Source organism: Scyliorhinus torazame, chromosome 6, assembly GCF_047496885.1.
Source record: "Scyliorhinus torazame isolate Kashiwa2021f chromosome 6, sScyTor2.1, whole genome shotgun sequence".
NCBI classification, from domain to species: Eukaryota; Metazoa; Chordata; class Chondrichthyes; order Carcharhiniformes; family Scyliorhinidae; genus Scyliorhinus; species Scyliorhinus torazame.
In genome coordinates this window covers 128,327,127-128,354,038 of record NC_092712.1, presented here as the reverse complement: position 1 = coordinate 128,354,038, position 26,912 = coordinate 128,327,127, and the positions used below count along the sequence as shown (strand labels likewise).

Here is a 26,912-nt window from a genome sequence, read left to right as displayed (position 1 = left end):
GGCCTAGCCAGTTCTGTATCCACCTTGCCAGTTCACCCCTGATCCCGTGTGACTTCACCTTTTGTACTAGTCTACCATGAGGGACCTTGTCAAAGGCCTTACTGAAGTCCATATAGACAACATCTACTGCCCTACCTGCATCAATCATCTTAGTGACCTCCTCGAAAAACTCTATCAAGTTAGTGAGACACGACCTCCCCTTCACAAAACCGTGGGGGGTCGTGAAGGCAAAGGCCGCTGATAATGAAGACGAAATACAGGGCCTTTTGGTGAAGACAGAGATGCACGAGGCACAACACAAAAGGTGTGTGGAAAGGCTGGAGGTGTTGGAGATTAATGCGAGGAGGAAGAATTTAAGGATTCTTGGTCTTCCCGAAGGTGTGGAGGGGGCGGACGTCAGGGCATATGTGAGCACGATGCTTCACTCGTTAATGGGATCGGAGGCCCCGACGGGCCCATTGGAGGTGGAGGGAGCTTATCGAGTTATGACGCGAAGACCGAGGGCTGGAGAAATACCTCGAGCCATAGTGGTGAGATTTCTCCGATATAATGACAGAGAGATGGTCCTCAGATGGGCGAAGAAAACTCGGAACAGTAGGTGGGAGAACGCGGTGATCCGCATATATCAAGATTGGAGTGCGGAGGTGGCGAGAAGGAGGGCGAGATTCAATCGGGCCAAGGCGGTGCTTTACAAAAGGAAGGTCAAATTTGGAATGCTGCAACCGGCAAGACTGTGGGTCACACACCAAGGGAAGCACCACTACTTTGAGACGGCAGAAGAGGCGTGGACATTTATTGTGGAGGAGCAGCTGGAATAGGCGGGCCAGAAAAAGAACGTTTGGGACAAAGTGGTGGTGTGATTACGTGGGGTGAAGGGGGGGAAAAAGGGGGAAGGGATGATCTCTCAAGTTGTTAATCTTGCGACCCTGTAACTTTTCTCTCTTTCCCATGTCGTGGGGGAGGGGGGGGGGGGGGGGGAAAGATGAGGAATTGTGGGAGCCGGCCATTAGGGGTGGGGCCAAGTGGGAAACGCGGGCTTTGTTCCCGCGCTATGGTAATCATGGTGGGAACAGGGAAGCAGGAAGGAGGGGGCCTCGCACAGTGGGGGCCGAGGTCACGGGGGGAAGCCGAGGTCAGCCAGAGTTTGCTGACTTCTGGGAGCAACATGGGGGGTGTAATTACACTAGAAGAGGATCTAGCGGGGGGGGGGGGATTAACTGGGTTGCTGCTGCTGGGGAGAAGGGGTGAGACGAATAGAGTGAAGTCGATGAGGCTTTATTAAGCGTGTCTGTTCCCCCGCAGCTCTATAGTAGAATGGCCTGCGGGGGAGGACTCCGGCTTCTTATACTCCGCCTTCAGGGCGGAGCTAGAGGTCAACGGCCAACCAGGACCCGGGATCTGTCAGCCAATGACAATAGGGCTTCCAGTCCCACATGACCCCTAATACATACTACCACATTCACCCCTTGTCAAAAATGAACCCGGCGGGGTGATGCTTCGCATGATGGTAAGGGCTTACAGGGCTGGTCCTGGGAGGAAAACATTCATATGGCTATACAGTATGTACAATTTTGTCCTGTTTCAACTATTTACAGAAGGTATCGGGAGAAAAGCAAAATGTTCTTGTGAAAAGTCCATATATTGATTTAGATTGACGCCACGAGTCGGTCGGGCGGTCTGGTCGTCCGTGTCGATCGCCTCGGCCCCGGTGGTGGTGGTGGTGCTTGTACCGGTGTTGTCGTCTCCGGGAGCCTTACGGTTTCAGCTTGGGCTTTATTCTTGGTCGGGCCTGAGGGGAGGGGAACCGATCCTCCTGGGAAGGGGGCGGTCGCGGGGTGCGGCGGTGGCAGAAAGGGTTGGGTGAATGGTGTCGGGGGGGTGTGTGTGTTGCCGGCGGGCGCCAGATCCCGCAGGGAGACCGTGTCCTGTCGGCCGTCGGGGTACTCCACGTAAGCGTACTGCGGGTTCGCGTGGAGGAGGTGAACCCTTTCGACCAACGGGTCCGCCTTGTGTGCCCGCACATGCTTTCGGAGCAAGATGGGTCCTGGGGCCGCCAGCCAGGTCGGCAGCGACGTTCCAGAGGAGGACCTCCTAGGGAAGACAAGGAGACGCTCATGAGGCGTTTGATTAGTGCTCGTACATAATAGCGACCGGATGGAGTGGAGAGCGTCCGGGAGGACCTCCTGCCACCGTGAAACTGGGAGGTCCCTGGACCGTAGGGCCAGTAGGACGGTCTTCCAGACCGTGCCGTTCTCCCTTTCTACTTGCCCGTTCCCCCGGGGGTTGTAGCTGGTCGTCCTGCTTGAGGCTATGCCCTTGCTGAGCAGGAACTGGCGCAGCTCGTCACTCATGAAAGAGGACCCCCTGTCGCTGTGGACGTATGCGGGGCAACCGAACAGTGTGAAGATGGTGTTCAGGACTTTAATGACTGTGGCCGCGGTCATGTCAGAGCAGGGAATGGCGAATGGGAAGCGGGAGTATTCGTCCACCACATTAAGGAAGTATGTGTTGCGGTCGGTGGAGGGGAGGGGCCCTTTGAAATCCAGACTAAGGCGTTCAAAGGGGCGGGAAGCCTTAATCAGGTGCGCACCCTCCGGCCTGAAAAAATGCGGTTTGCATTCCGCGCAGATGTGGCAGTCCCTTGTGACTGTACGGACCTCCTCTAAAGAGTATGGGAGGTTGCGGGACTTGATAAAGTGGAAAAACCGAGTGACCCCCGGGTGGCAGAGGTCCTCGTGGAGGGTTTGGAGGCGGTTAATTTGTGCGTTGGCACATGTGCCGCGGGATAGGGCATCGGACGGCTCGTTCAGCTTTCCGGGACGATACAAGATCTCGTAGTTGAAGGTGGAGAGCTCGATCCTCCACCTTAAGATCTTGTCGTTTTTGATTTTGCCCCGCAGTGCATTATCGAACATGAAGGCTACCGACCGTTGGTCGGTGAGGAGAGTGAATCTCCTGCCGGCCAGGTAATGCCTCCAATGTCGCACAGCTTCCACTATGGCTTGGGCTTCCTTTTCCACTGAGGAGTGGCGGATTTCTGAAGCGTGGAGGGTTCGGGAGAAAAAGGCCACGGGTCTGCCCGCTTGGTTAAGGGTGGCCGCTAGAGCTACGTCGGAGGCGTCGCTCTCGACCTGGAAGGGGAGGGACTCGTCGATGGCGCGCATCGTGGCCTTTGCGATATCCGCTTTGATGCGGCTGAAGGCGTGGCAAGCCTCTGTCGACAGAGGGAAGGTCGTGGTCTGTATTAGGGGGCGGGCCTTGTCTGCGTACTGGGGGACCCACTGGGCGTAGTATGAAAAAAAACCCAGGCAGCGTTTCAGGGCTTTTGAGCAGTGCGGGAGGGGAAATTCCATGAGGGCGCGCATACGTTCGGGGTCGGGGCCTATTATCCCATTGCGCACTACGCAGCCCAGAATGGCTAGCCGGTTGGTGCTAAAAACGCACTTGTCCTCGTTGTACGTGAGGTTCAAGGCTTTGGCGGTCTGGAGGAATTTTTGGAGGTTGGCGTCGTGGTCCTGCTGGTCGTGGCCGCAGATGGTTACATTGTCGAGATACGGGAACGTGGCCCGCAACCCATGTTGATCAACCATTCGGTCCATCTCCCGTTGGAAGACCGAGACCCCGTTTGTGACGCCAAATGGGACCCTTAGGAAATGGTATAATCGCCCGTCTGCCTCGAAGGCTGTGTACTTGCGGTCACTTGGGCGGATGGAGAGCTGATGGTAGGCGGACTTGAGGTCCACGGTGGAGAAGACTTTATATTGGGCAATCCGATTGACCATGTCGGATATGCGGGGGAGAGGGTACGCGTCTAGTTGTGTGTACCTGTTGATGGTCTGGCTATAATCTATGACCATCCTTTGTTTCTCCCCTGTCTTCACTACTACCAACTGTGCTCTCCAGGGACTATTGCTGGCCTGGATTATGCCCTCCTTTAGTAGCCGCTGGATTTCGGACCGAATGAAGGTCCGGTCCTGGGCGCTGTACCGTCTGCTCCTAGTGGCGACGGGTTTGCAATCCGGGGTGAGGTTCGCAAACAAGGACGGGGGTTGCACCTTGAGGGTTGCGAGGCCGCAGATAGTGAGTGGGGGTATTGGGCCGCCGAATTTGAACGTAAGGCTCTGTAGATTGCACTGGAAATCTAATCCCAGTAATGTGGGGGCGCAGAGTTGGGGAAGGACATGTAGTTTGTAGTTTTTGAACTCCCTCCCCTGCACCGTCAGGGTAACTATGCAGAAACCTTTGATCTGTACGGAGTGGGATCCTGCAGCTAGGGAAATCTTTTGTGCGCTGGGATAGGTGGTCAAGGAACAGCGTCTTACCGTGTCGGGGTGGATAAAGCTCTCCGTGCTCTCGGAGTCGACTAGGCATGGTGTCTCGTGCCCGTTTATTAGCACCGTTGTCGTCGTCGTCTGGAGTGTCCGGGGCCGAGCTTGATCGAGCGTAATTGAAGCGAGACGTGGTTGTAGTAGTGGAGCGTCTTCCTCGAACCCCATGGAGCCGTCGACACTGGGGTCCGTTGTTGCCGTCCAAGATGGCGTCGGGGATGAACAAAATGGCTGCCCCCATACATCGCACATGGCTGGGGGGTCACAAGATGGCGGCGGGGGTGGACAAAATGGCCGCCCCCATGCGTCATACAGGTCTGGGGTGGTCCAAGATGGCGGCGCCCTTCCTCCCCTCGTGGTGGCTGGGACCCAAAATGGCGGCGTCTGCGGGTCGCACATGGGGCGCTGGGGGGGTTGGGGAGCGTTAGGACCGCGCGGGGCTCCCTCATCTCTGGGGACAGCGGTGGTCGGGACCCAAATTGGTAGCGCCGGCGGGTCATACGTGGGGATGGGGGGGGGTTGGGGAGCGTAAGCGGCGTGCAGGGCTCCCTGTTCTCCCGGGACCGCGGTGGTCGGAACCCAGAGTGGCTGCGCCTGCGGGTCGTACATGGGGCGCTGGGGGGGTTGGGGAGCGTAAGCGGTGTGCAGGGCTCCCTGTTCTCCCGGGACAGCGGCGACCTCGCGGGTCCGGCACACAACCGCGAAATGGCCCTTTTTCCCGCAGCTCTTGCAGATTGCTGCGTGGGCCGGGCAGCGCTGCCGGGGGTGTTTCGCCTGGCCGCAGAAATAGCAGCGGGCGCCCCTGGTGCGACTTGGCGTTTGGACCGCGCAAGCCTGTGGGGTGTCCGGGGGGGGGGGGTGGGTTTGTCGCGACGGGTACGTACGGAGCACAATGGGCTGCCGCGCGGTCGGGGCCGTAGGCGCGGGTATTACGCGCGGCCACGTCTAGGGAGGCTGCTAGGGCCCGTGCCTCTGAGAGTCCTAGCGACTCTTTTTCTAGAAGTCTTTGGCGGATTTGGGAGGAATTTATACCTGCCACAAAAGCATCGCGCATTAACATGTCCGTGTGTTCATTTGCGTTCACCGAAGGGCAGCTGCAGGCTCGTCCCAAAATCAGCAGTGCGGCGTAGAATTCGTCCATCGATTCTCCGGGACTTTGCCGCCTCGTCGCGAGCTGGTAGCGAGCGTAGATTTGATTAACTGGGCGGACATAGAGACTTTTCAGTGCTGCGAACGCCGTCTGGAAATCCTCCGCGTCTTCGATGAGGGAGAAAATCTCCGTGCTTAACCTCGAGTGCAGGACCTGTAGTTTTTGGTCTTCTGTGACCCGGCTGGTGGCCGTTCTGAGGTAGGCCTCGAAACAAGTCTGCCAGTGCTTGAAGGCTGCTGCCGCGTTCACTGCGTGGGGGCTGATCCTCAGGCATTCCGGGATGATCCTGAGCTCCATAGTCCTTTTTAGGCACGCTTAATAAATTGTAGCGCACAAAGACTCCGTGAGACGAATAGAGTGAAGTCGATGAGGCTTTATTAAGCGTGTCTGTTCCCCCGCAGCTCGATAGTAGAATGGCCTGCGGGAGAGGACTCCGGCTTCTTATACTCCGCCTTCAGGGCGGAGCTAGAGGTCAACGGCCAACCAGGACCCGGGATCTGTCAGCCAATGACATTAGGGCTTCCAGTCCCACATGACCCCTAATACATACTACCACAAGGGGGAGCTGGTACGGGGTGGGGTGGTCAAGGCAGGAGGGAGAAACGGCTACGTGGGAACCGGGTGAGGAGCTGGATTAAAAAAGGGGATGGCTAGTCGACAAGGGAGGGGGGCGGTAAAGAGCCCCCCAACCCGGCTGATCACGTGGAACGTGAGAGGGCTGAACGGGCCGATTAAAAGGGCACGGGTACTCGCACACCGAAAGAAATTAAAGGCAGATGTGGTTATGTTGCAGGAGACGCATTTGAAACTGATAGACCAGGTCAGACTACGCAAAGGATGGGTGGGGCAGGTGTTTCATTCGGGGTTAGACGCAAAGAACAGGGGGGTGGCTATATTAGTGGGGAAACGGGTACTGTTTGAGGCAAAGACCATCGTGGCGGATAGCGGGGGTAGATACGTGATGGTGAGTGGCAGATTGCAAGGGGAGGCAGTGGTTCTAGTGAACGTATATGCCCCGAACTGGGATGATGCCAATTTTATGAGGCGAATGTTGGGACGTATCCCGGACCTAGAGGCGGGAAAGTTGGTAATGGGGGGAGACTTTAATACGGTGCTGGACCCAGGGCTGGACAGATCGAGGTCCAGGACCGGGAGGAGGCCGGCTGCAGCTAGGGTGCTCAAGGACTTTATGGAGCAGATGGGAGGAGTAGACTCCTGGAGATTTAGCAGGCCTAGGAGTAAGGAGTTCTCGTTTTTCTCCTATGTCCATAAAGTATATTCACGGATAGACTTTTTTGTATTGGGAAGGGCGCTGATCCCGAAGGTGACAGGGACGGAGTGCACGGCAATAGCTATCTCGGACCACGCTCCACATTGGGTGGACCTGGAGATAGGGGAGGAAAAAGAACAGCACCCACCCTGGAGAATGGATATGGGACTATTGGCAGATGAGGGGGTATGTTTAAGGGTGAGGGGGTGTATTGAAAGGTACTTGGAGTTTAATGACAATGGGGAGGTTCAGGTGGGAGTGGTCTGGGAGGCGTTGAAGGCAGTGGTTAGAGGGGAGCTGATATCTATTAGGGCACATAAAGGAAAGCAGGAGGGTAGGGAAAGGGAGCGGTTGCTGAAAGAACTTTTGAGGCTGGACAGACAATATGCGGAGGCACCGGAGGAGGTACTGTACAGGGAAAGGCAAAGGCTACATGTAGAATTTGACTTGTTGACTACGGGTAATGCAGAGGCACAATGGAGGAAGGCACAGGGTGTACAGTACGAATATGGGGAGAAGGCGAGCCGGTTGCTGGCCCACCAACTGAGGAAAAGGGGAGCAGCGAGGGAGATAGTGGGGGTGAGAGACGAGGAGGGAGAGATGGAGCGGGGAGCGGAGAGAGTGAATGGGGTGTTCAAGGTATTCTACGAAAGATTATATAAAGCTCAGCCCCCGGAAGGGAAGGAGAGAATGATGTGCTTTCTGGATCAGCTGGAATTCCCTAAGGTGGAGGAGCAGGAGAGGGCGGGACTGGGAGCACAGATTGAGATGGAGGAGTTGTGAAAGGGATTGGGAGCATGCAGGCGGGGAAGGCCCCGGGACCAGACGGATTCCCGGTGGAATTTTATAGGAAGTATATGGACTTGCTGGCCCCGCTTCTGACGAGAACCTTTAATGAGGTTAGGGAAAGGGGGCAGTTGCCCCCGACTATGTCAGAGGCAAAGATATCGCTCCTCCTTAAGAAGGAAAAAGACCCGCTGCAATGCGGGTCCTATAGGCCCATTTCTCTTTTAAATGCGGATGCTAAGATTCTGGCCAAGGTAATGGCGACGAGGATAGAGGACTGTGTCCCGGGGGTGGTACATGAGGACCAAACTGGGTTTGTGAAGGGGAGACAGCTGAACACGAACATATGGAGGTTGCTAGGGGTAATGATGATGCCCCCACCAGAGGGGGAAGCGGAGATAGTGGTGGCGATGGATGCCGACAAAGCATTTGATAGAGTGGAGTGGGATTATCTGTGGGAGGTGCTGAGGAGATTTGGCTTCGGAGATGGATATATCGGATGGGTACAGCTGCTGTATAGGGCACCGATGGCGAGTGTGGTTACGAATGGACGGGGGTCTGATTATTTCCGACTTTACAGAGGGACGAGGCAGGGATGTCCCGTCTCCGTTATTGTTTGCACTGGCGATTGAGCCCCTGGCCATGGCACTGAGGGGTTCCAGGAAGTGGAGGGGAGTGTTTAGGGGAGGAGAATAACACCGGGTATCTCTGTATGCGGATGATTTGTTGTTGTATGTGGCGGACCCGGTGGAGGGGATGCCAGAGATAATGCGGATACTTGGGGAGTTTGGGGATTTTTCGGGGTATAAATTGAACATGGGGAAAAGTGAGTTGTTTGTGGTGCACCCGGGGGAGCAGAGCAGGGAAATAGAGGATTTACCGCTGAGGAAGGTAACAAGAGACTTCCGATACTTGGGGATCCAGATAGCCAATAATTGGGGAACCTTGCACCGGCTTAATTTAACACGATTGGTGGAACAGATGGAGGAGGACTTCAAGAGATGGGACATGGTGTCCCTGTCACTGGCGGGTAGGGTGCAGGCGGTTAAAATGGTGGTTCTCCCGAGATTCCTCTTTGTGTTTCAGTGCCTCCCGGTGATGGTCACGAAGGCTTTTTTAAAGAGAATTGAGAAAAGCATTATGAGTTTTGTGTGGGCCGGGAAGACCCCGAGAGTGAGGAGGGGGTTCTTGCAGCGTAGTAGGCATAGGGGGCGACTGGCACTACCAAGCCTAAGTGAATACTACTGGGCCACCAATATTTCAGTGGTGTGTAAGTGGATGGGAGAAGGGGAGGGAGCGGCGTGGAAGAGATTGGAGAGGGCGTCCTGCAAGGGGACCAGCTTACAAGCAATGGTGACGGCAACGTTGCCGTTCTCACTGAAGAAATACACTACAAGCCCGGTGGTGGTGGCAACATTAAAAATTTGGGGGCAGTGGAGACGGCATGGGGGAAGGACGGGAGCCTCGGTGCGGTCCCCGATAAGAAATAACCATAGGTTTGTTCCGGGGAGAATGGATGGGGGATTTGGAGCATGGCAAAGAGCTGGGGTAGTACAATCGAGAGATCTGTTCGTAGATGGGACGTTTGCGAGTCTGGGAGCGCTGACGGAAAAATATGGGTTGCCCCAAGGGAATCCATTTCGGTATATGCAACTGAGGGCTTTTGCGAGGCAACAGGTGAGGGAATTCCCGCAGCTCCCGATGCAGGAGGTGCAGGATAGAGTGATCTCAGGGACATGGGTGGGGGACGGTAAGGTGGCGGACATATACAGGGAAATGAGGGACGAGGGGGAGATCATGATAGATGAGCTGAAAGGGAAATGGGAAGAAGAGCTGGGGGAGGAGATTGAGGAGGGGCTGTGGGCTGATGCCCTACGTAGGGTAAACTCGTCGTCCTCGTGTGCCAGGCTAAGCCTGATACAATTCAAGGTTCTACACAGGGCGCATATGACTGGAGCACGGCTCAGTAAATTTTTCGGGGTAGAGGATAGGTGTGGGAGATGCTCGAGAAGCCCAGCGAATCACACCCACATGTTCTGGTCATGTCCGGCATTACAGGGGTTCTGGGTGGGGGTGGCGAAGGTGCTTTCGAAGGTGGTGGGGGTCCGGGTCGAGCCAAGCTGGGGGTTGGCTATATTCGGGGTTGCAGAAGAGCCGGGAGTGAGGAGGCGAGAGAGGCTGATGTTTTGGCCTTTGCGTCCCTAGTAGCCCGGCGCAGAATATTGCTTATGTGGAAGGAAGCCAAACCCCCAGGCGTGGAGACCTGGATAAATGACATGGCAGGGTTTATAAAATTAGAACGGATCAAGTTCGTATTCAGGGGTTCGGCTCAAGGGTTCACCAGGCGGTGGCAACCGTTCGTCAACTACCTCACAGAAGGATAGAGGGAATGAAAAGAAAGAAAGACAACAGCAGCAACCCAGGGGGGAGGGGGGGGGGGTGGGGGGAGGAGGAGGGGGGGAGGATCCGGGCGGGCTCTTAGGGATGTCATTGTATATGTATAGACATTTGTTATAGGTAATGTATATTGGACTGTTGGATTGTATCTTTGGAGAGTAACTATTTTTGACAAGGCAGTTGCCATTTAGTTTTGTTTTTGTTTCTGTTTATATATTATTTATTTACTTGTTTAAAACTTGCCACTGTTATTTATATTGCTTTATTGTTGTTTAAAAGAAAAACTATGTACTGTTATGTTTGGCCAAAAAATCTTGAATAAAATATATTTTTAAAAAAAAATTATAAATGCCTCGATAAAATATTTTCTAAAAAAAAAGGACTTCTGGTCCAATCTGTTCAATAACTGAATAAATACTGAAATATGACAGGTAAACTAAATATTTACGAGTACTTTAAAACCAACAATTACATGTTTATAATTACATTCAGTTGCATACTTGCAGCAGTTGTAAATAGACGGAAATAAAATAAAAAGACATTTAGCAGCTGAAATTTCAATGCACTTACTCTACCAGAGGATGTGTGGTGAAGTAGGCCTTAAATTCACCAATTGCCGGCAGTCCCATATGGTGGGACATGGACAAAGGCGTAGTTGCTATGAGTTGCTGGCATTTGCAACGGCATGTCAGTGCAATCTCTGAGTTATGTCCTACTTCTTGGGTAGGGTGGTCTTTGCAAGAGCCGGTGCAGACTCGATGGGCCGAATGGCCTCCTTCTGCACTGTAAATTCTATGATTCTATGATACTTGAAGAACCTCATAGTGGTTCTCCTTGTATAAAACTGAACAGCAGACTGAGAGCTGGAAGCATTGCAATGTTAGCTGTTGACTGCATTCTGTGGTATCTCAAAAATGGTGCAGTATCTTTGATCTGGTGAGCCCGAGGAGATGGAAACTTTACGATTTTGAAGTCGGAATGACTCATTCTTGAAAAAGGCTTGTTTATTAAAGAACTACAATTTTCATATGACTATATTGTCATCAAGGAATTCTGCTTTGAAGTATATTCTGATATTTTTTATTTTTATCATCGAACTTACAGTGCAGAAGGAGGCCATTCGGCCCATCGAGTCTGCACCGGCTCTTGGAAAGAGCACCCCACCCAAGGTCAACACCTCCACCCTATCCCCATAACCCAGTAACCCCACCCAACACTAAGGGCAATTTTGGACACTAAGGGCAATTTACCACTGGCGCTGTGAAGCAATATCTGAGCACTGTAATGATACATAAATCCGTCGGTCGTGTCTGTGGTTTGTACACTTACAGCCTTAGTAGTGCCTTGTAGAAGGGCCTGGTGAAGAAGGCATCTAACAGGTATTGGTGAATCAGAGCAAGACCCAGGATACGGCCACTGAACTTGAACCTGAAAAGAAAAGAATATTTCCAGTGAGAATTGAAATGAGTTTCACAAGTAACCTGTTAATTTGCTAATGATGTATCAGCCACTTTTATCATTCACAATTTTCCAAACTCATCTAAATTAAAAAGCCATCTGTATTATTGATGATGTATCAAGTTAGCTCTTCAAATATGTTGGAATGGCATGATATAGGATTGTTCGCAATCAAAAATGTTATCCACAGAATAGAAGCCCACCACTTTCTGCAGAAAGTGAGGAGGTTAATCAGCGGGATTTCTCACTCCAGTTATTCTTGGGACTGAGCAACGAATGGCACCTGGGATGACCTGAACGTTGGCTTGCTTTTCATCATCTCTTGGCCTGAGGTTGGCTGGGGGTGCAGATAAAAGACAACAACAACATGCACCCATATAGCACCTATAGTGTAATAAAATATCCCAAGTTGCATCAGAGGAGCATTATCAAATATGAGCCACATAAGGATACATGAGGATAGGAAACCAAACACCCCCCCCCCACCCCAGTCCTGTACTGTTGCTAAATTATTAGACTGCTGATCTGACATCCAGGATGAACACAGAAATTTTCTCCAATTAAATATTAGGAAGACTGAAGAACTTGTCCCAAACCAAACTCTGTGCCACAGCTACCGACTCCATCCCTCTCCATAGTAAGTGAGGCTGACCAGACTGTTCACAGCCTTAGTGTCTTCACAGCGCCAGGGTCCCAGGTTCGAATCCCGGCTTGGGTCACTGTCTGTGCGGAGTCTGCGCATTCTCCCTGTGTCTGCGTGGGCTTTCTCCAGGGGCTCTGGTTTCCTTCCACAGTCCCGAAAGACATGGGGCGAAATTCTCCCCCAACGGCGGGATGCCCGCCGACTGGCGCCAAAGCCGGCGCAAATCAGACGGGCATCGCGCCGGCAAAAAGGTGCGGAAGTCTCCGCATCTTTGGCGGCCTAGCCCCAACATTGAGGGGCTAGGCCGACGCCGGAGGGATTTCCGCCCCGCCAGCTGGCGGAAATGGCGTTTGTTGCCCCGCCAGCTGGCGCGGAAATGCGGCGCATGCGCGGGAGCGACAGCGGCCGCTGTCAGTTTCCCAGCGCATGCGCGGGAGCGTCAGCGGCCGCTGTCAGTTTCCCGCGCATGCGCAGTGGGGAGTCACTTCCGCCTCTGCCATGGTGGAGGCCGTAGCGGAGGCGGAAGGGAAAGAGTGCCCCCACGGCACAGGCCCGCCTGCGGATCGGTGGGCCCCGATCGCGGGCCAGGCCACCGTGGGGGCACCCCCCGAGGTCAGATCGCCCCGCGCCCCCCCTAGGACCCCGGAGCCCGCCCATGCCGCCTGGTCCCGCTGGTAAATACCAGGTTTGATTTACGTCGGCGGGACAGGCAATTCCTGGGCGGGACTTCGGCCCATCCGGGCCGGAGAATCCAGCGGGGGGTCCCGCCAACCGGCGCGGCCGGATTCCCGCCCCCGCCCAATCTCCGGGAGCGGAGACTTCGGTGGGGGCGGGGGCGGGATTCACGGCGGCCAACGGCCATTCTCCGACCCGGCGGGGGGTCGGAGAATGACGCCCATGCTGTTAGGTAATTTGGACATTCTGAATTCTCCTTAGTGTACCTGAACGGCTCCGGAGTGTGGCAACTAGAGACTTTTCACAGTAACTTCATTGCAGTGTAAGCCTACTTGTGACAATAAAGATTATTATTATTATATTATTATATTTGACCCTGAGATGACCTTGTAACTGCACCAGCACTATGATCATTTATTTCCACCTCCATTATATCACCCAACTTTGTTCCTGTCTCAGCTAATGTGCAGCAGATATACTCAGTTATTCCTTTATTACATTAGCCTCGCCAATGCAACGCACTCCTGACATGCCTCCCACGTTTTCCCCTCTATAAACTATAGGTCATCCAAAGCTTGGTTGCTCATGTCCTTAGTCACACCAAGTCCTGTTAACCTATCAAGCCCATGCATGCTGACCTAGGTTGGCTGCCGGTCAAGCAAGGCATTGATTTTAAAATTTTCATCCTTGTTTTCAAACCCCTCCATGACCTAATTCCCCCATCTCTATAACCTTCTCCAGCCCCTCAATTCGCTGAGATACATGAGCTCATTTGATTACAACCTTTTGAGCATGCCTGATTTTAACTGCTCCATTGATGTCCAAGCATTCAGCTGCCTCGATCCCAAACTCTGAAATTCCTTTCTTGGCATCTCCGACTCTCTACCTCGCTTTCTTCCCTTCAGATGTTCCTTAAAACCTTAGCCCTCTGGCCAAGTTTTTGGCCATCTGTCCCAAGATAGCTTCATGTGGCTTGGTGTCTTATTTTACTTCATAACACCCCTGTGAATTTCCTTGGACTGTTTTATTATGTTAAAAGTGTTCTACGATACAAGCTACTTTTTGGATTATGGAGAATCGTACAGGAGGAGAGAGACAGTTGGGAATGCAGAAAAATTTAGGGAAGGCAGATAGATGTTCAGGCCTAGGCAGTGGAAGGTATGGTTGTGAATGGTGGGGCAATTTAAATTGGGGATGTGCGAGAGGCCAGAATTGGTGGAGTGCCGAGATCTTGGAAAGTTGGAGGGCTGGAAAAGGTTTTGGAAACATTGGAAGCCGTGGAGAGATTTGAAAATAGCTATGAGAATTTTAAAGTCAAGACAATATTCATGAGGATCCAATGTAAGTCAGAAAGCACAGGGGTGCTGTGTGAATGGGTCTTGGTGTGAGTTAGAATACATGCCCAACAGTTTTAATGAGTTCATGCTTGCGGAGGGTGGAAGAAGGGATGCAACCGAGGAGAACATTAGAATGGTCAAGCCTAGAGGTAACTAGGTGAAAGAGGATGGGATGTTACATCACTGCAAGTAGGGGCCTTGGTGATCTGGTACTTATGTGTTTGGAAGCTGAACTCAGGGTGAAATTTGACTCTCTAATACTTTTTCTAAGAAATATAATGAAGATAGATGAAAGTACAATAATGATCCCACTACTTTGTCATATTTCTGACGGATGTGAGCTCAGTGATCGGTTTCTTTTCACCTCTACCTCAGACAGAATTAACGCAGTTTACGATTGCATCAATTACTTGAACTTGCCAGGTGATGGGACACAAGCTGACAGAGCTAGCTGCTTTGAGTAATGGATCATTTCAAAGTTCATCTGTTGGCTTTTATGAATATTCTGGCAAGTGTATTAATACGAGTATCCCTATAAAATTAGAAAAGTTCTTCAGCAAATTTTACCCTTCATGTTTGTGTCCTGTAGGACAAAGGTTAAAACGCCGATGAATGAATTCCATGTGCTAAATACACCGCATCATAACACACAATTTAATTTTTTAAAATTAAACTTGTCCATAAGGGAGGTTCTCCAACAAAAAAATAAGAAAATAAATGGAACATATACTGGGAGTAAATGATTCATGAAAAAGTACACAACTCCTGTCTGCATAAGTCGAGAAAAATGTAGCATTGAACTCAACGAAAACAGGAGCCATCAAAATAAACACGCGTTGTCCAAAATATATCAGCGTTTGGCTGTGTGAATGGTAAACGCTGATACAGACTCATTGGGCCAAATGGCTTGCTTCCAAGTTGCAACTTCTGTGCATTTCTATGGGTTATGCAAGGCTGTGTAAACAGTAGGGTATCTAATAACACCATCTATACCATTGAGCTGACCTCATCTATTAACTCGTCAATTTATACCATGCTGGTAATGGGGACATTGTTACAGCATGTGGCTCCCTGCAAAATCCTGTGTAGTGTTTTAATAAGGACAGTGTTGTAGCATGTATAAACTGAACTGTCATGATATCCACATTAGCATATCATGGTGCAATCACGACACACTGATGGACAGGTAGTTGGACCAACCAACACACACACATCGCAGCCAATCACCAGTGAGAGCACACGCACTATAAAACAGGGAACACCACGGTTCCCGTTCATTCTACCAGGAGATAGCTCAGAGCACAGAGCTCACAGCGTGCCACTCAGACATACACCACGTGCTGAGTGCCTCACCAAGATAGTGCTAGGGCTGGGTCCACAGGTTAGCTGGTGAAGCACAAACCTCAGCCAGAAGTTAATAGTCATTATTGTACAGAACAATAAAACAGAGTTGTACCATCTACAACCGTGTTAGTTCATTTGTGTATCGGAACACCCAACACGACATGAACTTCCACAGTTTGTATGGCCCAGACCTGCAGAATAAAATGTGCTGTAGCGACACTTACAAGAACAGAATCTGTGAAAAGAAATAATTATTTTTGAATTATTTGCAATGTTAGAAAATTCAAAAGCATTATTATAGAATGTGAAGCTGTAATTGACAAATAGCAGCAAGGCACTAGGATTGCCATTTGTGGTGTACGTTTGCAACAGTGGAATTAACTACAACTGATCTTATAAAATTGAAAGCAAGATATTGACAAACTTAATACTTTAACATACCACATGCAAAAATTCTCAAGAGAATAGTCAATAATAATTTTTACACCATTGAACAAAAAGGGAAACTACATCACGAGTGCAAGCTCTAAGTTCAGAACTTTTAACAGTTAATTTTACAATCCTGAGCTCCTGGGATGGCGCTTTGCCCACTTGGAGCCCCTACTGTGAATTGGGTATGATTTTAATCAATAGAAAACAGTAGTGAATGTGCGACCAAATTCCCAAAATGTCCTCCAACTGGGCAAAGTATTCCGACAGCAGTGGAAATCAGTAAATTATCCCTTCAATACTTTTTAAGGATCAGGATAAACTGTTTCCACTGTTTTTTTTAGAAAACATTTTATTGAGGCATTTATAATTTTAACTGTTTCCACTGTTCGTGGTATCTTGGTGTACAGGGCTGTCCCCCATTTGAGCGACATGGTCAAGCCAGTGAAGACATTGTTGGCTGAGCAATGAGTGTACACTGATTGAAATAACATGCTCCAGGACCTCTGACCTTGAGAGGTACCAAGGATACGTCTGAGACAGTGAAAATGGAAACTTATTAAAATTCATTTATGGGACGTGGGTGTCGTTGGCTAGGCCAGCATTTATTACCCATCTCTTGCCCTTGAGAAGATGGTAGCGAGCTGCATTCTCGAACTACTGCAGTCCATGTTCAGTCTTTTATCCTGCCTAGCATATGTTTCCAGATCTCAACACTGTCGAGGAGTGCACTCAGTATATAGGCTTGGTAGACTCGCAATTTGATGTTTTCAATCAGATTGCTGTTGTTCCATATGCTCTTACTCAGCTTGGACATAACACCAGCAGCTTTTGCAATGCTTCTGTTGATTTCAGCATTAAGTGACAGATTGCTGGCGATTGTGGAGCTAGATATGTGAAGCTCTCAACAGAGCTCGCAACAGACGTCCAGTGTCACACTGTCAATACTGATAGGCAGCATGGCAGTGTCCTGGACCACCACATTTGTCTTCCTGATGCTGATGGTCAACCAAACTCTCCACATGCATGAGGGAGTTCATCCATTTACCTGTCAATTTACAGAAGGGCTTTGGAAGAGGCAGGCAGAAACAAAAACCTTAGCTGCGTGAGAAAAGGACCAAAGAAATCAGAGGCCAGTGAATTGTGCACCTTCTCAGCTCATTGTCTTACTTTGCAGGAATTGAGACAGGAACTGACAGGCTAGAGTTGGGCTCCTGAGCCACACCAGGCAACTCTGAACTTAGAATTGACCACCAGGATGCAAATCATGGTCTTATAAAGTAGCCATTTAAAGGAAAGGTGCTTACCTGACGTTTGCAATGAGAAATCATCATTGATTTGACTGTGCTAAGCTCCCTACCATAAACCCTATCGTACCCCCAACACTGCAGATTTCAACATCATTATTAAGATTGGCTACTAGAATTCTTGTTCACTGATCTATTCGCCAGGATTTTTCAGGATGATGGGGTTTCCTTTACTACCAACCAAAAAGTTACCAGAGAACACATCCCCGATGATAACGCTTGTCCCACAGTGATTTCACACTCCACCAAATGTTAATTGGCTGGAGATGTGACTTCAGCCCCTTACCTGGGAAGAAATCCCACCTCAGAGACCTGCCACCAATTTGGTTGGTCAGCAGCTCTCTAATTAGTTGCTGCTGCACCAGAGGCAACAGTGGTCAGGATCTGGACTGCATGTAGTCCTCAGAGTTTATGTCACGGGAGCCCAAAACAGGTAAGCATTGAAGTCTCAGGGCAGGGAGTGTGGGGTGTTGGTAGAGAGACCAGGGGAGGGGGTGGTTAGGGAGCCCCTAGCAAGTATCAGACCTTTTGAGGGCACACCTGATGTTAAAAGGGGGCTGCTCATGGAGGCACCCCCCAACTTCCTGCCGGAGGCCTGAACACGGTTCATTTTTGGGTTTCCTCCTTGCCCCTGAACTCCCCCCACCAGCCTGAAATTGAGGACTAAAGTGGTCAATAATTAGCCTCTTAAGCATTTCAATTAATGCAAGGGTAGGCCTACACCTCGCCCGTCCTCATGTAAAATTACAGAGGTTAGGGTGGGCGGGAATCCAGCAACCCAGTGGGAAGGCTATCGGGGAGATTTTATACTCACCCCCCCCCCCCCCCCCCCCGGACCCACTGTCAGGGGAATGGAAACTTCTGCTCATATAATCAATACCAAGTTATGCGACTGTTATTACAAGCTTTTTACAACCTGAAGTCACTATTCAAATGCGTGCGCTGTGGAGGACCTTATCATAAGCAAAGGATGTGACTCATACTCTGACTTACCTTTCATTGCACTGTAAAGATGGATTACTCCATTCATTTCAAAATATCGTTACGTACTCCTAGAGCCGATTTAATGGAAGTGATTCTAAGTGTGGTAGCGAGCGGGAAATGCTGCGTGCTTCCCGACGCCTGGCCTGACGTGTCCATCACCGCTATAAAATGTTAATTGGTCTACTTAACGATGCCCCGTGGGATTCACGCCGCACATCATGGTTCGCCGGCTGATTCGCCTGGGACTGCGCTCGCCAGCCCCCCGCTAACACGTGACAGCAGCAATAAAACCGCTCCTGCACAGCCAACCCTACACAGCTCGCAGCCATGCCACCACAAAGACCAGCCCCATGTTCGGTGAAGCCGACCTGGGAAGACTGTTGGACATGATGGAGACCAGACGGGTTACCCTGTTCCCCCAAGGGTCCAGGAGGGTCAGCCACAGGCCAGACACTGCCGCCTGGGAGGAAATGGCAGCGGGTCGTCAGCTTGGGGTGCATGACCAGTAGGACCGGCACCCAGTGTCGCAAGGTCGACACGTGTGAGTTTGCGCCGGAAACCTACTACCCCATATACTCTTCCCACCCCCCAAGCCCCCTCCCACAACCCCCAAGTAACCACGTGTGTGGCTAACGATATTCCCTCTGTGTCCCCGCAGGAGAAGTTGGCCCACAACCAATGGGAGAGGGCCCAGATGGGTGGCAGATGCAGGACATCAGAGTCCTCACTCCCTGCGAGGAACAGGCCCTGGAGTGTACGGGAGTGGTCAAGGACAGAACGGTAACCAATGTGGAGGTTGGTGCATAGCGCAGAGATGAAGATCCACCGGCCCAACCCAGATGAACTGTCAAACATGAGTTGTTATTGCCATACAGGCTGACCCATCCCTCACACTGACCACAGGTGCGATTCTCTCAGCCCACTCCGGGCCGGAGAATCGCCGGGCCGGGCATGAATCGTGCAACGCCGCCCCAACGCCGGTCCGCCAATTCTCTGGTGAGTGGAGAATCGGCGCTGGCACGTCACCGGTCAGGGGCCGGTCTACGTGGCCGCCCTGGCGATTCTCCGCTCGGGATGGGCCGAGTGGCTGCAAAGAAAATCCGAGTCCCGCCGGCGCCGTCCACGTGTGGTCTTATCTGGCGGGAACTCGGCGTGCATCCTTTCGGGGGCGGTCTGATGGGGGGGGGGGCCTCTGCTGTTGCTTGGCCCGTGATCGGGGTCTACCGATCGGCAGGCCGACCACTCGGGCTGGGGGCCTCTTTTGCTCCGCAATGGCCCCTGTAGTCCTATGCCATGTTGCATCGGTGCCGGCGCGGACAAGGAAACCACCGGGCATGCGCACAACCGCGCCGGTCGCAGCGTGCACGCGCAGACCCGCGGCGCCCATTTGACGCCAGTATCGGCAGCTGAAGAGGCGTAGGTCGCTCCAGTGCAGTGCTGGCCTCCTGTAGGGCTCGGAATAGCTGCTCCTGGGGACCTGTTGACGCCATCGTAAAACGCGACGGCTTCTAAAATGGCGTCAACAATTAGTCTCAGGATCAGAGAATCCCGCCCCACATGTCAATTCACTCGTAGGACCTGCAGCCGACAGTGCCGGCCCATCCAAGGTGATTCCACTCCCCTGCCTCCCATGAGAACACCTCAAAGGAGAGTTCCAAGGATGCAACCATAATCGTCGTGGCACAGCTGTCACCCCCAGTCTCCACCAGCGCAGAGACACACACCTCGGTGGGCGACAGTAGCGGACAGGCTTCTGGGGCACATTCTGGTGAGCACCACACAGATACAGATGAACATCAGGGGGAAGCAGGAACACCCAGGCGAGACAGCAGTCAGAGGTCTGCTGGATCCCAGGACCCAGCTGGGTCCCAGACAGATGGTGAGCCTCGGGACCAGGTTTACCCGGAGCTGATGCAGATGATAGGCTGCAGCTATGACATTCAGAAAGCGATGTCTGTGATCCTCCAGCAGGTCCACAGCCGATTGGAGGAGTTCCAGAGGGTATGGGCGCAGGAGATGGCAATGCGTGGCATCGAGGCCAACACTGCGAGGGTGATGACCGCAGTAGAGAGCCTGGTGCACAACATCAGCAGCATGGGTGGATGTGTCCAAGATGTGGTGCTGTCGGTGAAGGCCATGGCTGAGGGCCTCCGTAAAATATCTGACTCATTGGGGGACGTGCCCCTGCACCAGGCTACTGCGGGATGTGTCCCAGTCTCAGATGGGAATAGCCGAAGCGCCGAGTATGGCCCAATCACTGCGAGGCATCACCGAGGGCATCGGCACTGCTGCCGACAGTGGGGAGCCGCCAGGGTTGGCAGAATTAGATGATGCAGGGGCTTGAACCAGCTGCCCCTCCATCCCGAGGTGAACCCCAGGGCCCTATGGGCACCCACCGGGATGATTGGACATTGGATGCCAACCCGGACCCAATCTACAGAGTGACGATGGTGGCCACCAGCTCCCCCGAGTTGCACCCCGCTGACAACGTGGTGTCTCGTAGTCAGCACCCGGAACAGAGCGGCATTGTGGGGCATGGCCCTAAACCCCAGAGGATGCCCGCCAGGGGCATTGCAGGCCACGGGACGAGGTAAGGAGCTAGCTGCCTCCACCTCTGATGTGCATCCTGGGGATACACTTAGACGCAGCGGTAGAGCACGGAAGGTTATGCACGACATGGATCACTGAGAGGGCACTGGGGGGAGGGGGGAAGGGTGTAGTTAGGGGGTAAGGGGGGAGTGTGCGTTGGGAGGGAGGGGTGGAGGAAGGGGAAGGTGGCGGCACCATCAGGAGAGTGGGGCAGTGGTGGACACTCTGTGAAACCCATTAAAATATCAGCACCTCAACCAATATGATGCCTCTGGCACTTTCATCCGCTATGCCTGCTGAGCACCAATCTCATGCCCTATCTCCCTGGACATGGGGGTCCTGGACTCCTGCCGTGCCAACCCCTCCTCACCACATGCAAGTGATGGGTGGGAGTGAGCACTCAGCAGACAGGCAGGGATCAGACGATGGCACAGATTGAGGAGTTACCTGGACCAGGCGCTGGTCTCCTCCCCGATGCACACACCCGCCCTCCAGCCGCGGTAATGTCCCTGGTGCAGGGGCCCAGTCCCTGGGTGTTCAGATATTGGCTGCGTCCATGATGTTGCTCACTGCAATGTTCAGGTGCAGTGTCCAGGCATCACAGTCCGATCGGAATGCTAGGCAATTACTCCCACATGTTACATGGCACAACTACCAACGGGGATCCACTTGGGAAATGCGAGTTGCTCACTTAAGTACGATTGCCTATTAGCAATAGCCTTCAGCCGTGCTGCCAGAGGCCTCTGCAGTCAGTGGGAGATATGAGTGGTTGAGGGAGCAGACAGACAGGGGCGCCCACCCCCCCGCTCTGCGCCCCCCACCCCCCCGGGCTCTTTCCCTGTGAGCGAAGATGGCTACTCCACTGTTCGGGTCTCTGCAGCAGCTCCTCTGCCAGTTTCACGTTTTCAAAAAGGAGTACTAATTGGCACCCGCGTGACCACCTGCTGGGGAGCCCGTTAGATCACGGGTGCCGTTAGATAGGGGGTTGCTCCCGTTAATTGTATAGCGATTGGGCTTAAGTGGTGATTATTGGTTTCTCGCCACAGTAAGGCGAGATCTGGATTTTGCCGATTAGTTCGCGAACAGATCGGCTCCCGAAGCGGTTCTCCTTTTTGGCCTCTCCCGTGAATTAACGGCCTCGTTGCGCTCTCGCTTAAGCACAACGCGGCCATTAAATCGTGCCCATAATCTACAAAATAATCTCAAAGCTATTCCCCAGAAATCTGGCGAGTATATTTTCCCATATTTGTATTATTCTGACTTTCTGTGATCCCTTTTCACAAGTTTCCATAGTTAACTACATCATATAGTTACATAGTTTCCCCAATGTTTGCAAGGAATGGAAAAAGGTGGACAAAATGTAGTTGGATTCATTAACCTGCCCACCTTTTTCTGCAGTGGCAGGGGTTCATTATTCATCAGCATTCTACGTTCCCTGCCCCTGAATTATGTGTTCAACCTATGTGATGTAATCACAGATGTACCTATAGGAAAGGGACCAAAGACATTTTTGACACCATGACTAATAGATGGTACACAATGATTCCAACACCACACACTAATCTTTTAATTATCCTTTCTTAGGGCACGGCACAATGTGGGAAAGGCAATGGATCAGCTTTGTACATGAATTTGAAATGAAGTACAAGGCCTAGGATGTGGATCATGAGGTCCAAGCAGAGGTTTTCCAAGGTTGTACTGCAAAGAAGCTTCAAAACAGAAATGAAAGCAGATTTTTAATGGTTCTACCAGTGGCACAGAGCTTCAGAGGTAGTGACAGCTCCCATAGCTGTGCGTGTCTGATCCACAGTACATCCACTTCTCCAGAAGAAGATGGAGAAAATCCAGCACAGAAGGAAGGGGTATCATTCTGTGATTCAAAGACTGAAGTGAAGGCAGCAGACAGTTTAGACAAAATAAAAGACCATGTGATAAGACATGGGTTAGAGCTCCACTCGCCAGTGCAGGAAGAGACTGCCCCAATCTCGAGACAACCTAATGCGACCCCTGGACCCCCCCCCCCTCAGCTCATCGAGGGTCATCGAGCCCTCCCACACCCCACTTAATAAGGGCATGGCACCTTCAGGCCCACTGTCCGGTGTAGGCAAATTGCCACTCAGACACCTTGGCACTGCCAGCCTGGCAGTATCACCTGGGCACCCTGGCAGTGACATGTGGGATCCAGATTGTGACGTCTTGCGAGATCCTGTTAATAATGATAATAATCTTTATTATTGTCACAAGTAGGCTTACATTAACTGCAATGAAGTTACTGTGAAAATCCCCAAGTCGCCACATTCCGGCGCCTGTTCGGGTACACAGAGGGAGAATGCAGAATGTCCAATTCACCTAGCAGCGCGTCTTTTGGGACTTGTGGGAGGATACCGGAGCACCCAGAGGAAACACACGCAGACACGAGGAGAACGTGGAGACTCTGTGCAGACATAGAGGCCTCTCGCGGGATTTACCGGCCATGTCTCACCCTGAGTTGGGTGTAGCGCTGCCATTAGATCGTGCCTATTGACTTAGCAGCATTTTAACAGACACCAGGTGTGGGATTCTCTGCAATCGGCGCGATGTCCGCCGACCGACGCCGAAAACGGCGCGAATCAGTCCGGCATCGCGCCGCCACAAAGGTGCGGAATTCTCCGCATCTTGGGGGGCCGAGCCCTCACCTTGAGGGGCTAGGCCTGTGCCGGACTGACGCTGGCGCGGAAATGACTTTGCCGTGTGGCGCATGCGCAGGAGCGTCAGCGGCCGTTCACGGCATCCCCGCGCATGTGCAGTGGACGGGGTCTCTTCCGCCTCCGCCATAGTGGAGACCATGGCGAAGGCGAAAGGAAAAGAGTGCCCCCACGGCACAGGCTCGCCCGCGGATCGGTGGGCCCCGATCGCGGGCCAGGCCACCGTGGGGGCACCCCCCGGGGCCGGATCATCCCGCGCACCCCCCCAGGACCCCGGAGCCCGCCGGCGCCGCCTTGTCCCGCCGTTCGAAAGGTGGTTCAATCCACACCGGCATCAGGTGAAGAATACGGAGCGTAGTACTACTCAGTAGAGAATATGTATGAAGAGATCAGTTCAGTCCATAAGAAGTCATTCAGAAGTCTGATAACAGCGGGGCAGAATGTGGGGGGAGAATCTCCGGTGGCGGAGAATTTGGGACACAGCGGGGGCGGGATTCACGCCGGCCCCCGGCGATTCTCTGACCCCTGGTTCCAAGCTGCACAATAACAGTAAATAACCATATTGGAATTTGGGGGTGGAGATGAGGGGCAGGAATTCAGTGATGCTCCGCAAACTATGTTGATTCTTCATGGAGGCAGTGGCAATGGAGACTACCTGTGTGGTGCTCTTCAATTATGTTAATGTCCTGCAGTGCTGCCTGCCCCCAGGGAATTATGATGTGGAGATGCCGGCGTTGGACTGGGGTGAGCACAGTACGAAGTCTTACAACACCAGGTTAAAGTCCAACAGGTTTGTTTCGATGTCACTAGCTTTCGGAGCGCTGCTCCTTCCTCACCTGTGCCCAAGGAATTAGTGTAAGTCTGGAAAGTGCTGTGATGTGTGCACAAATCTCTCTGCTAAAATCGTGAGGAAGGATAGAAATGCAGGAATGGAGGTGGAGTGGTGACACTGGTAAAAGAGAGAACACATGCAGAAGTGTGGGTTGATGGAGAAAGGAGTCAATGTAATGAAAGCTGAAAGATAAAATAGGGTTAGATCAGTATGAATGTATTAAATATCATCACATTGTGGGAAGGAAATGGAACAGGAATCTGGGGCGTCATTCTCCGACCCCCCGCCGGGTCGGAGAATGGCCGTTGGCCGCCGTGAATCCCGCCCCCGCCCCCGCCGAAGTCTCCGGTACCGGAGATTGGGCGGGGGCGGGAATCGGGCCGCGCCGGTCGGCGGGACCCCCCGTTCAATTCTCCGGCCCGAATGGGCCGAAGTCCCGCCCAGAAATTGCCTGTCCCGCCGGCGTAAATCAAACCTGGTATTTACCGGCTGGACCAGGCGGCGTGGGCGGGCTCCGGGGTCCTGGGGGGGGCGCAGGGCGATCTGACACCTGGGGGGTGCACCCACGGTGGCCTGGCCTGCGATCGGGGCCCACCGATCCGCGGGCGGGCCTGTGCCGTGGGGGCACTCTTTCCCTTCCGCCTCCGCTACGGCCTCCACCATGGCGGAGGCGGAAGAGACTCTCCCCACTGCGCATGCGCGGGAAACTTTCAGCGGCTGCTGATGCTCCCGCGCATGCGCCGGGAAACTGTCAGCGGCCGCTGATGCTCCCGCGCATGCGGCGCATTTCCGCGCCAGCTGGCGGGGCAACAAACGCCATTTGCGCCAGCTGGCGGTGCGGAAATCCCTCCGGCGTCGGCCTAGCCCCTCAATGTTGGGGCTAAGCCGCCAAAGATGCGGAGCATTCCGCACCTTTGGGCCGGCGCGATGCCCGTCTGATTGGCGCCGTTTTTGGCGCCAGTCGGCGGACATCACACCGTTGGGGGAGAATTTCGCCCCTGCAGTCTGATTCAACAGATGAGTAAAATTATTGCACTGGGAGATTATCCATTGGGTTAGAGAGGGAATGAATGGGAAAAAGAGAATGGAAATTTATAGGGTGGGGGGCATGTAAAGTATAAAGGGAAAGTAGCCCACTGCCTTCCTGCCCACTGCTGACCCCTTCCCCATAATATGGGAGAATGGGTAAGGTGCACAGTAGCACACCTATGTGTAGACCTATCAAAAGCCTCAAGTGGCCAATTATTTCCCACTTAAGGCTCTCAATCACCCACCACTCTCATAATATGCTGGGCAGTGACAGGAGGGCAAGAGTGAGGGCACATCAATTTGGGGATGCCCTGTGCACAGTTGACGAACCCCATGCCAAGATATTAACCCTCTTTTTTCCTCCCTGTCTGGCCTCCAAAACCCTCCTCCATCCCTGAAGACCCCTCCCTAGCCTGGTCCCTTTCTGCCATAAAGGCTCCGGTCCTATCGGGGTCAGGACGCCATTCTTCTGTGGACAAGCTCTATCCTCCACTCCCCACCCCCCACCTTCTGCCCCGCTGTTATCAGACTTCTGAATGACCCTCTTATGGACTGAACTGATCTCTTCATACAGCTTCTCTACTGAGTAGTACTACGCTCCGTATTCTTCACCTGATGCCTGTGTCTATGTATTTACATTGTGTATTTATGTATGTCCTATGTTTCTTTTTCATATATGGATAGATCTGTACGGACTTAACGCAGAACAATACTTTTCACTACCTCGGTACATGTGACAGTTAAACAAATCCAAATCCAAACTGTCTTGTAAAACCCGTCCTATAATGTGTACAGGACAGTGTCTTCAAGAAGTATGATCATCAGTCCATAAGGGCGGAGTCACTGCTAGATCTGGTTATGAGTAATTTAATTGGTCTGGTGGATGATCTATATGTGGGTGAACATCTTTGGAGCAGTAACCGCAATGTGATAAACTTTAGAAAGAGAACAAGGCAGTACTGAAACTCGAACACAAAACTGGAATAGTGCAGATTTTGGAAAGATGACGTGGGAGTTATGGTGTGGTTGAAGGAAAAACTGGCCCACAGGAGGCTGCAGAACAACAAAGCTATGTTTTGAGCAAAATAGATTGTTAATCTACAGTGTATGTATGTTTCATGAGAATTTTGAAAAAATGAATAATTTAAGGCCTATTAATAGCTAACAATAGAAGTTAAGGATTCTGTTAGCCCAAAAGAAGAGGCATATAAAGTTACCAAAAAAGTAGTAAGCCTATGGATTGGGAGCATTTTAACATTCAGCAAATGAGAACCAAGACATTGATAAAGAAAGAGGAAATAGAATATGAAAGCAAACTAGAGACTGTAAAAGCTTCTATAGGCATGTAAAAAGGAACAGGTTAGTAAAGGCAAATGTGGGCCCATTACACGCAGATAATGGAGAATTTAGAATCAGCAATAAGGAAATGGCAGAGAAACAAAACAAACGCCTGTCTTCATGGAGGAAGATACAAAAGAGTTGTCCTGAAAATTGGGCGCCGCAATTCTCTGGGGCCGCCCGCTAGCTGCGGGGTTCACAATGGTCCTCTGAATCCCATGTCAGGCCAAAATCTGTATTTGCGCCGGGTGTCAGATCTGTTGCAGGTATCCCGGTGCGCCCTGCCAGCTGTAACAGGTTTCCTGACCCGTGCTGGCGGGAACATTCAAAGT

General features: G+C 52.2%; 1 protein-coding gene across 4 annotated transcripts in view; it reads right to left on the bottom strand.

Moving 5' to 3' along the window:
• LOC140425013 (E3 ubiquitin-protein ligase HECW1-like) overlaps window positions 1-26,912 on the bottom strand; it is an 856,744-nt gene that overhangs the window by 71,964 nt on the left and 757,868 nt on the right. For all 4 annotated transcript variants that reach the window (XM_072508780.1, XM_072508779.1, XM_072508783.1 and 1 more), the window contains one exon: window positions 11,261-11,359. In XM_072508780.1, coding sequence (XP_072364881.1) covers window positions 11,261-11,359 — 99 coding nt within the window. The remainder of the gene's footprint in view (window positions 1-11,260; window positions 11,360-26,912) is intronic.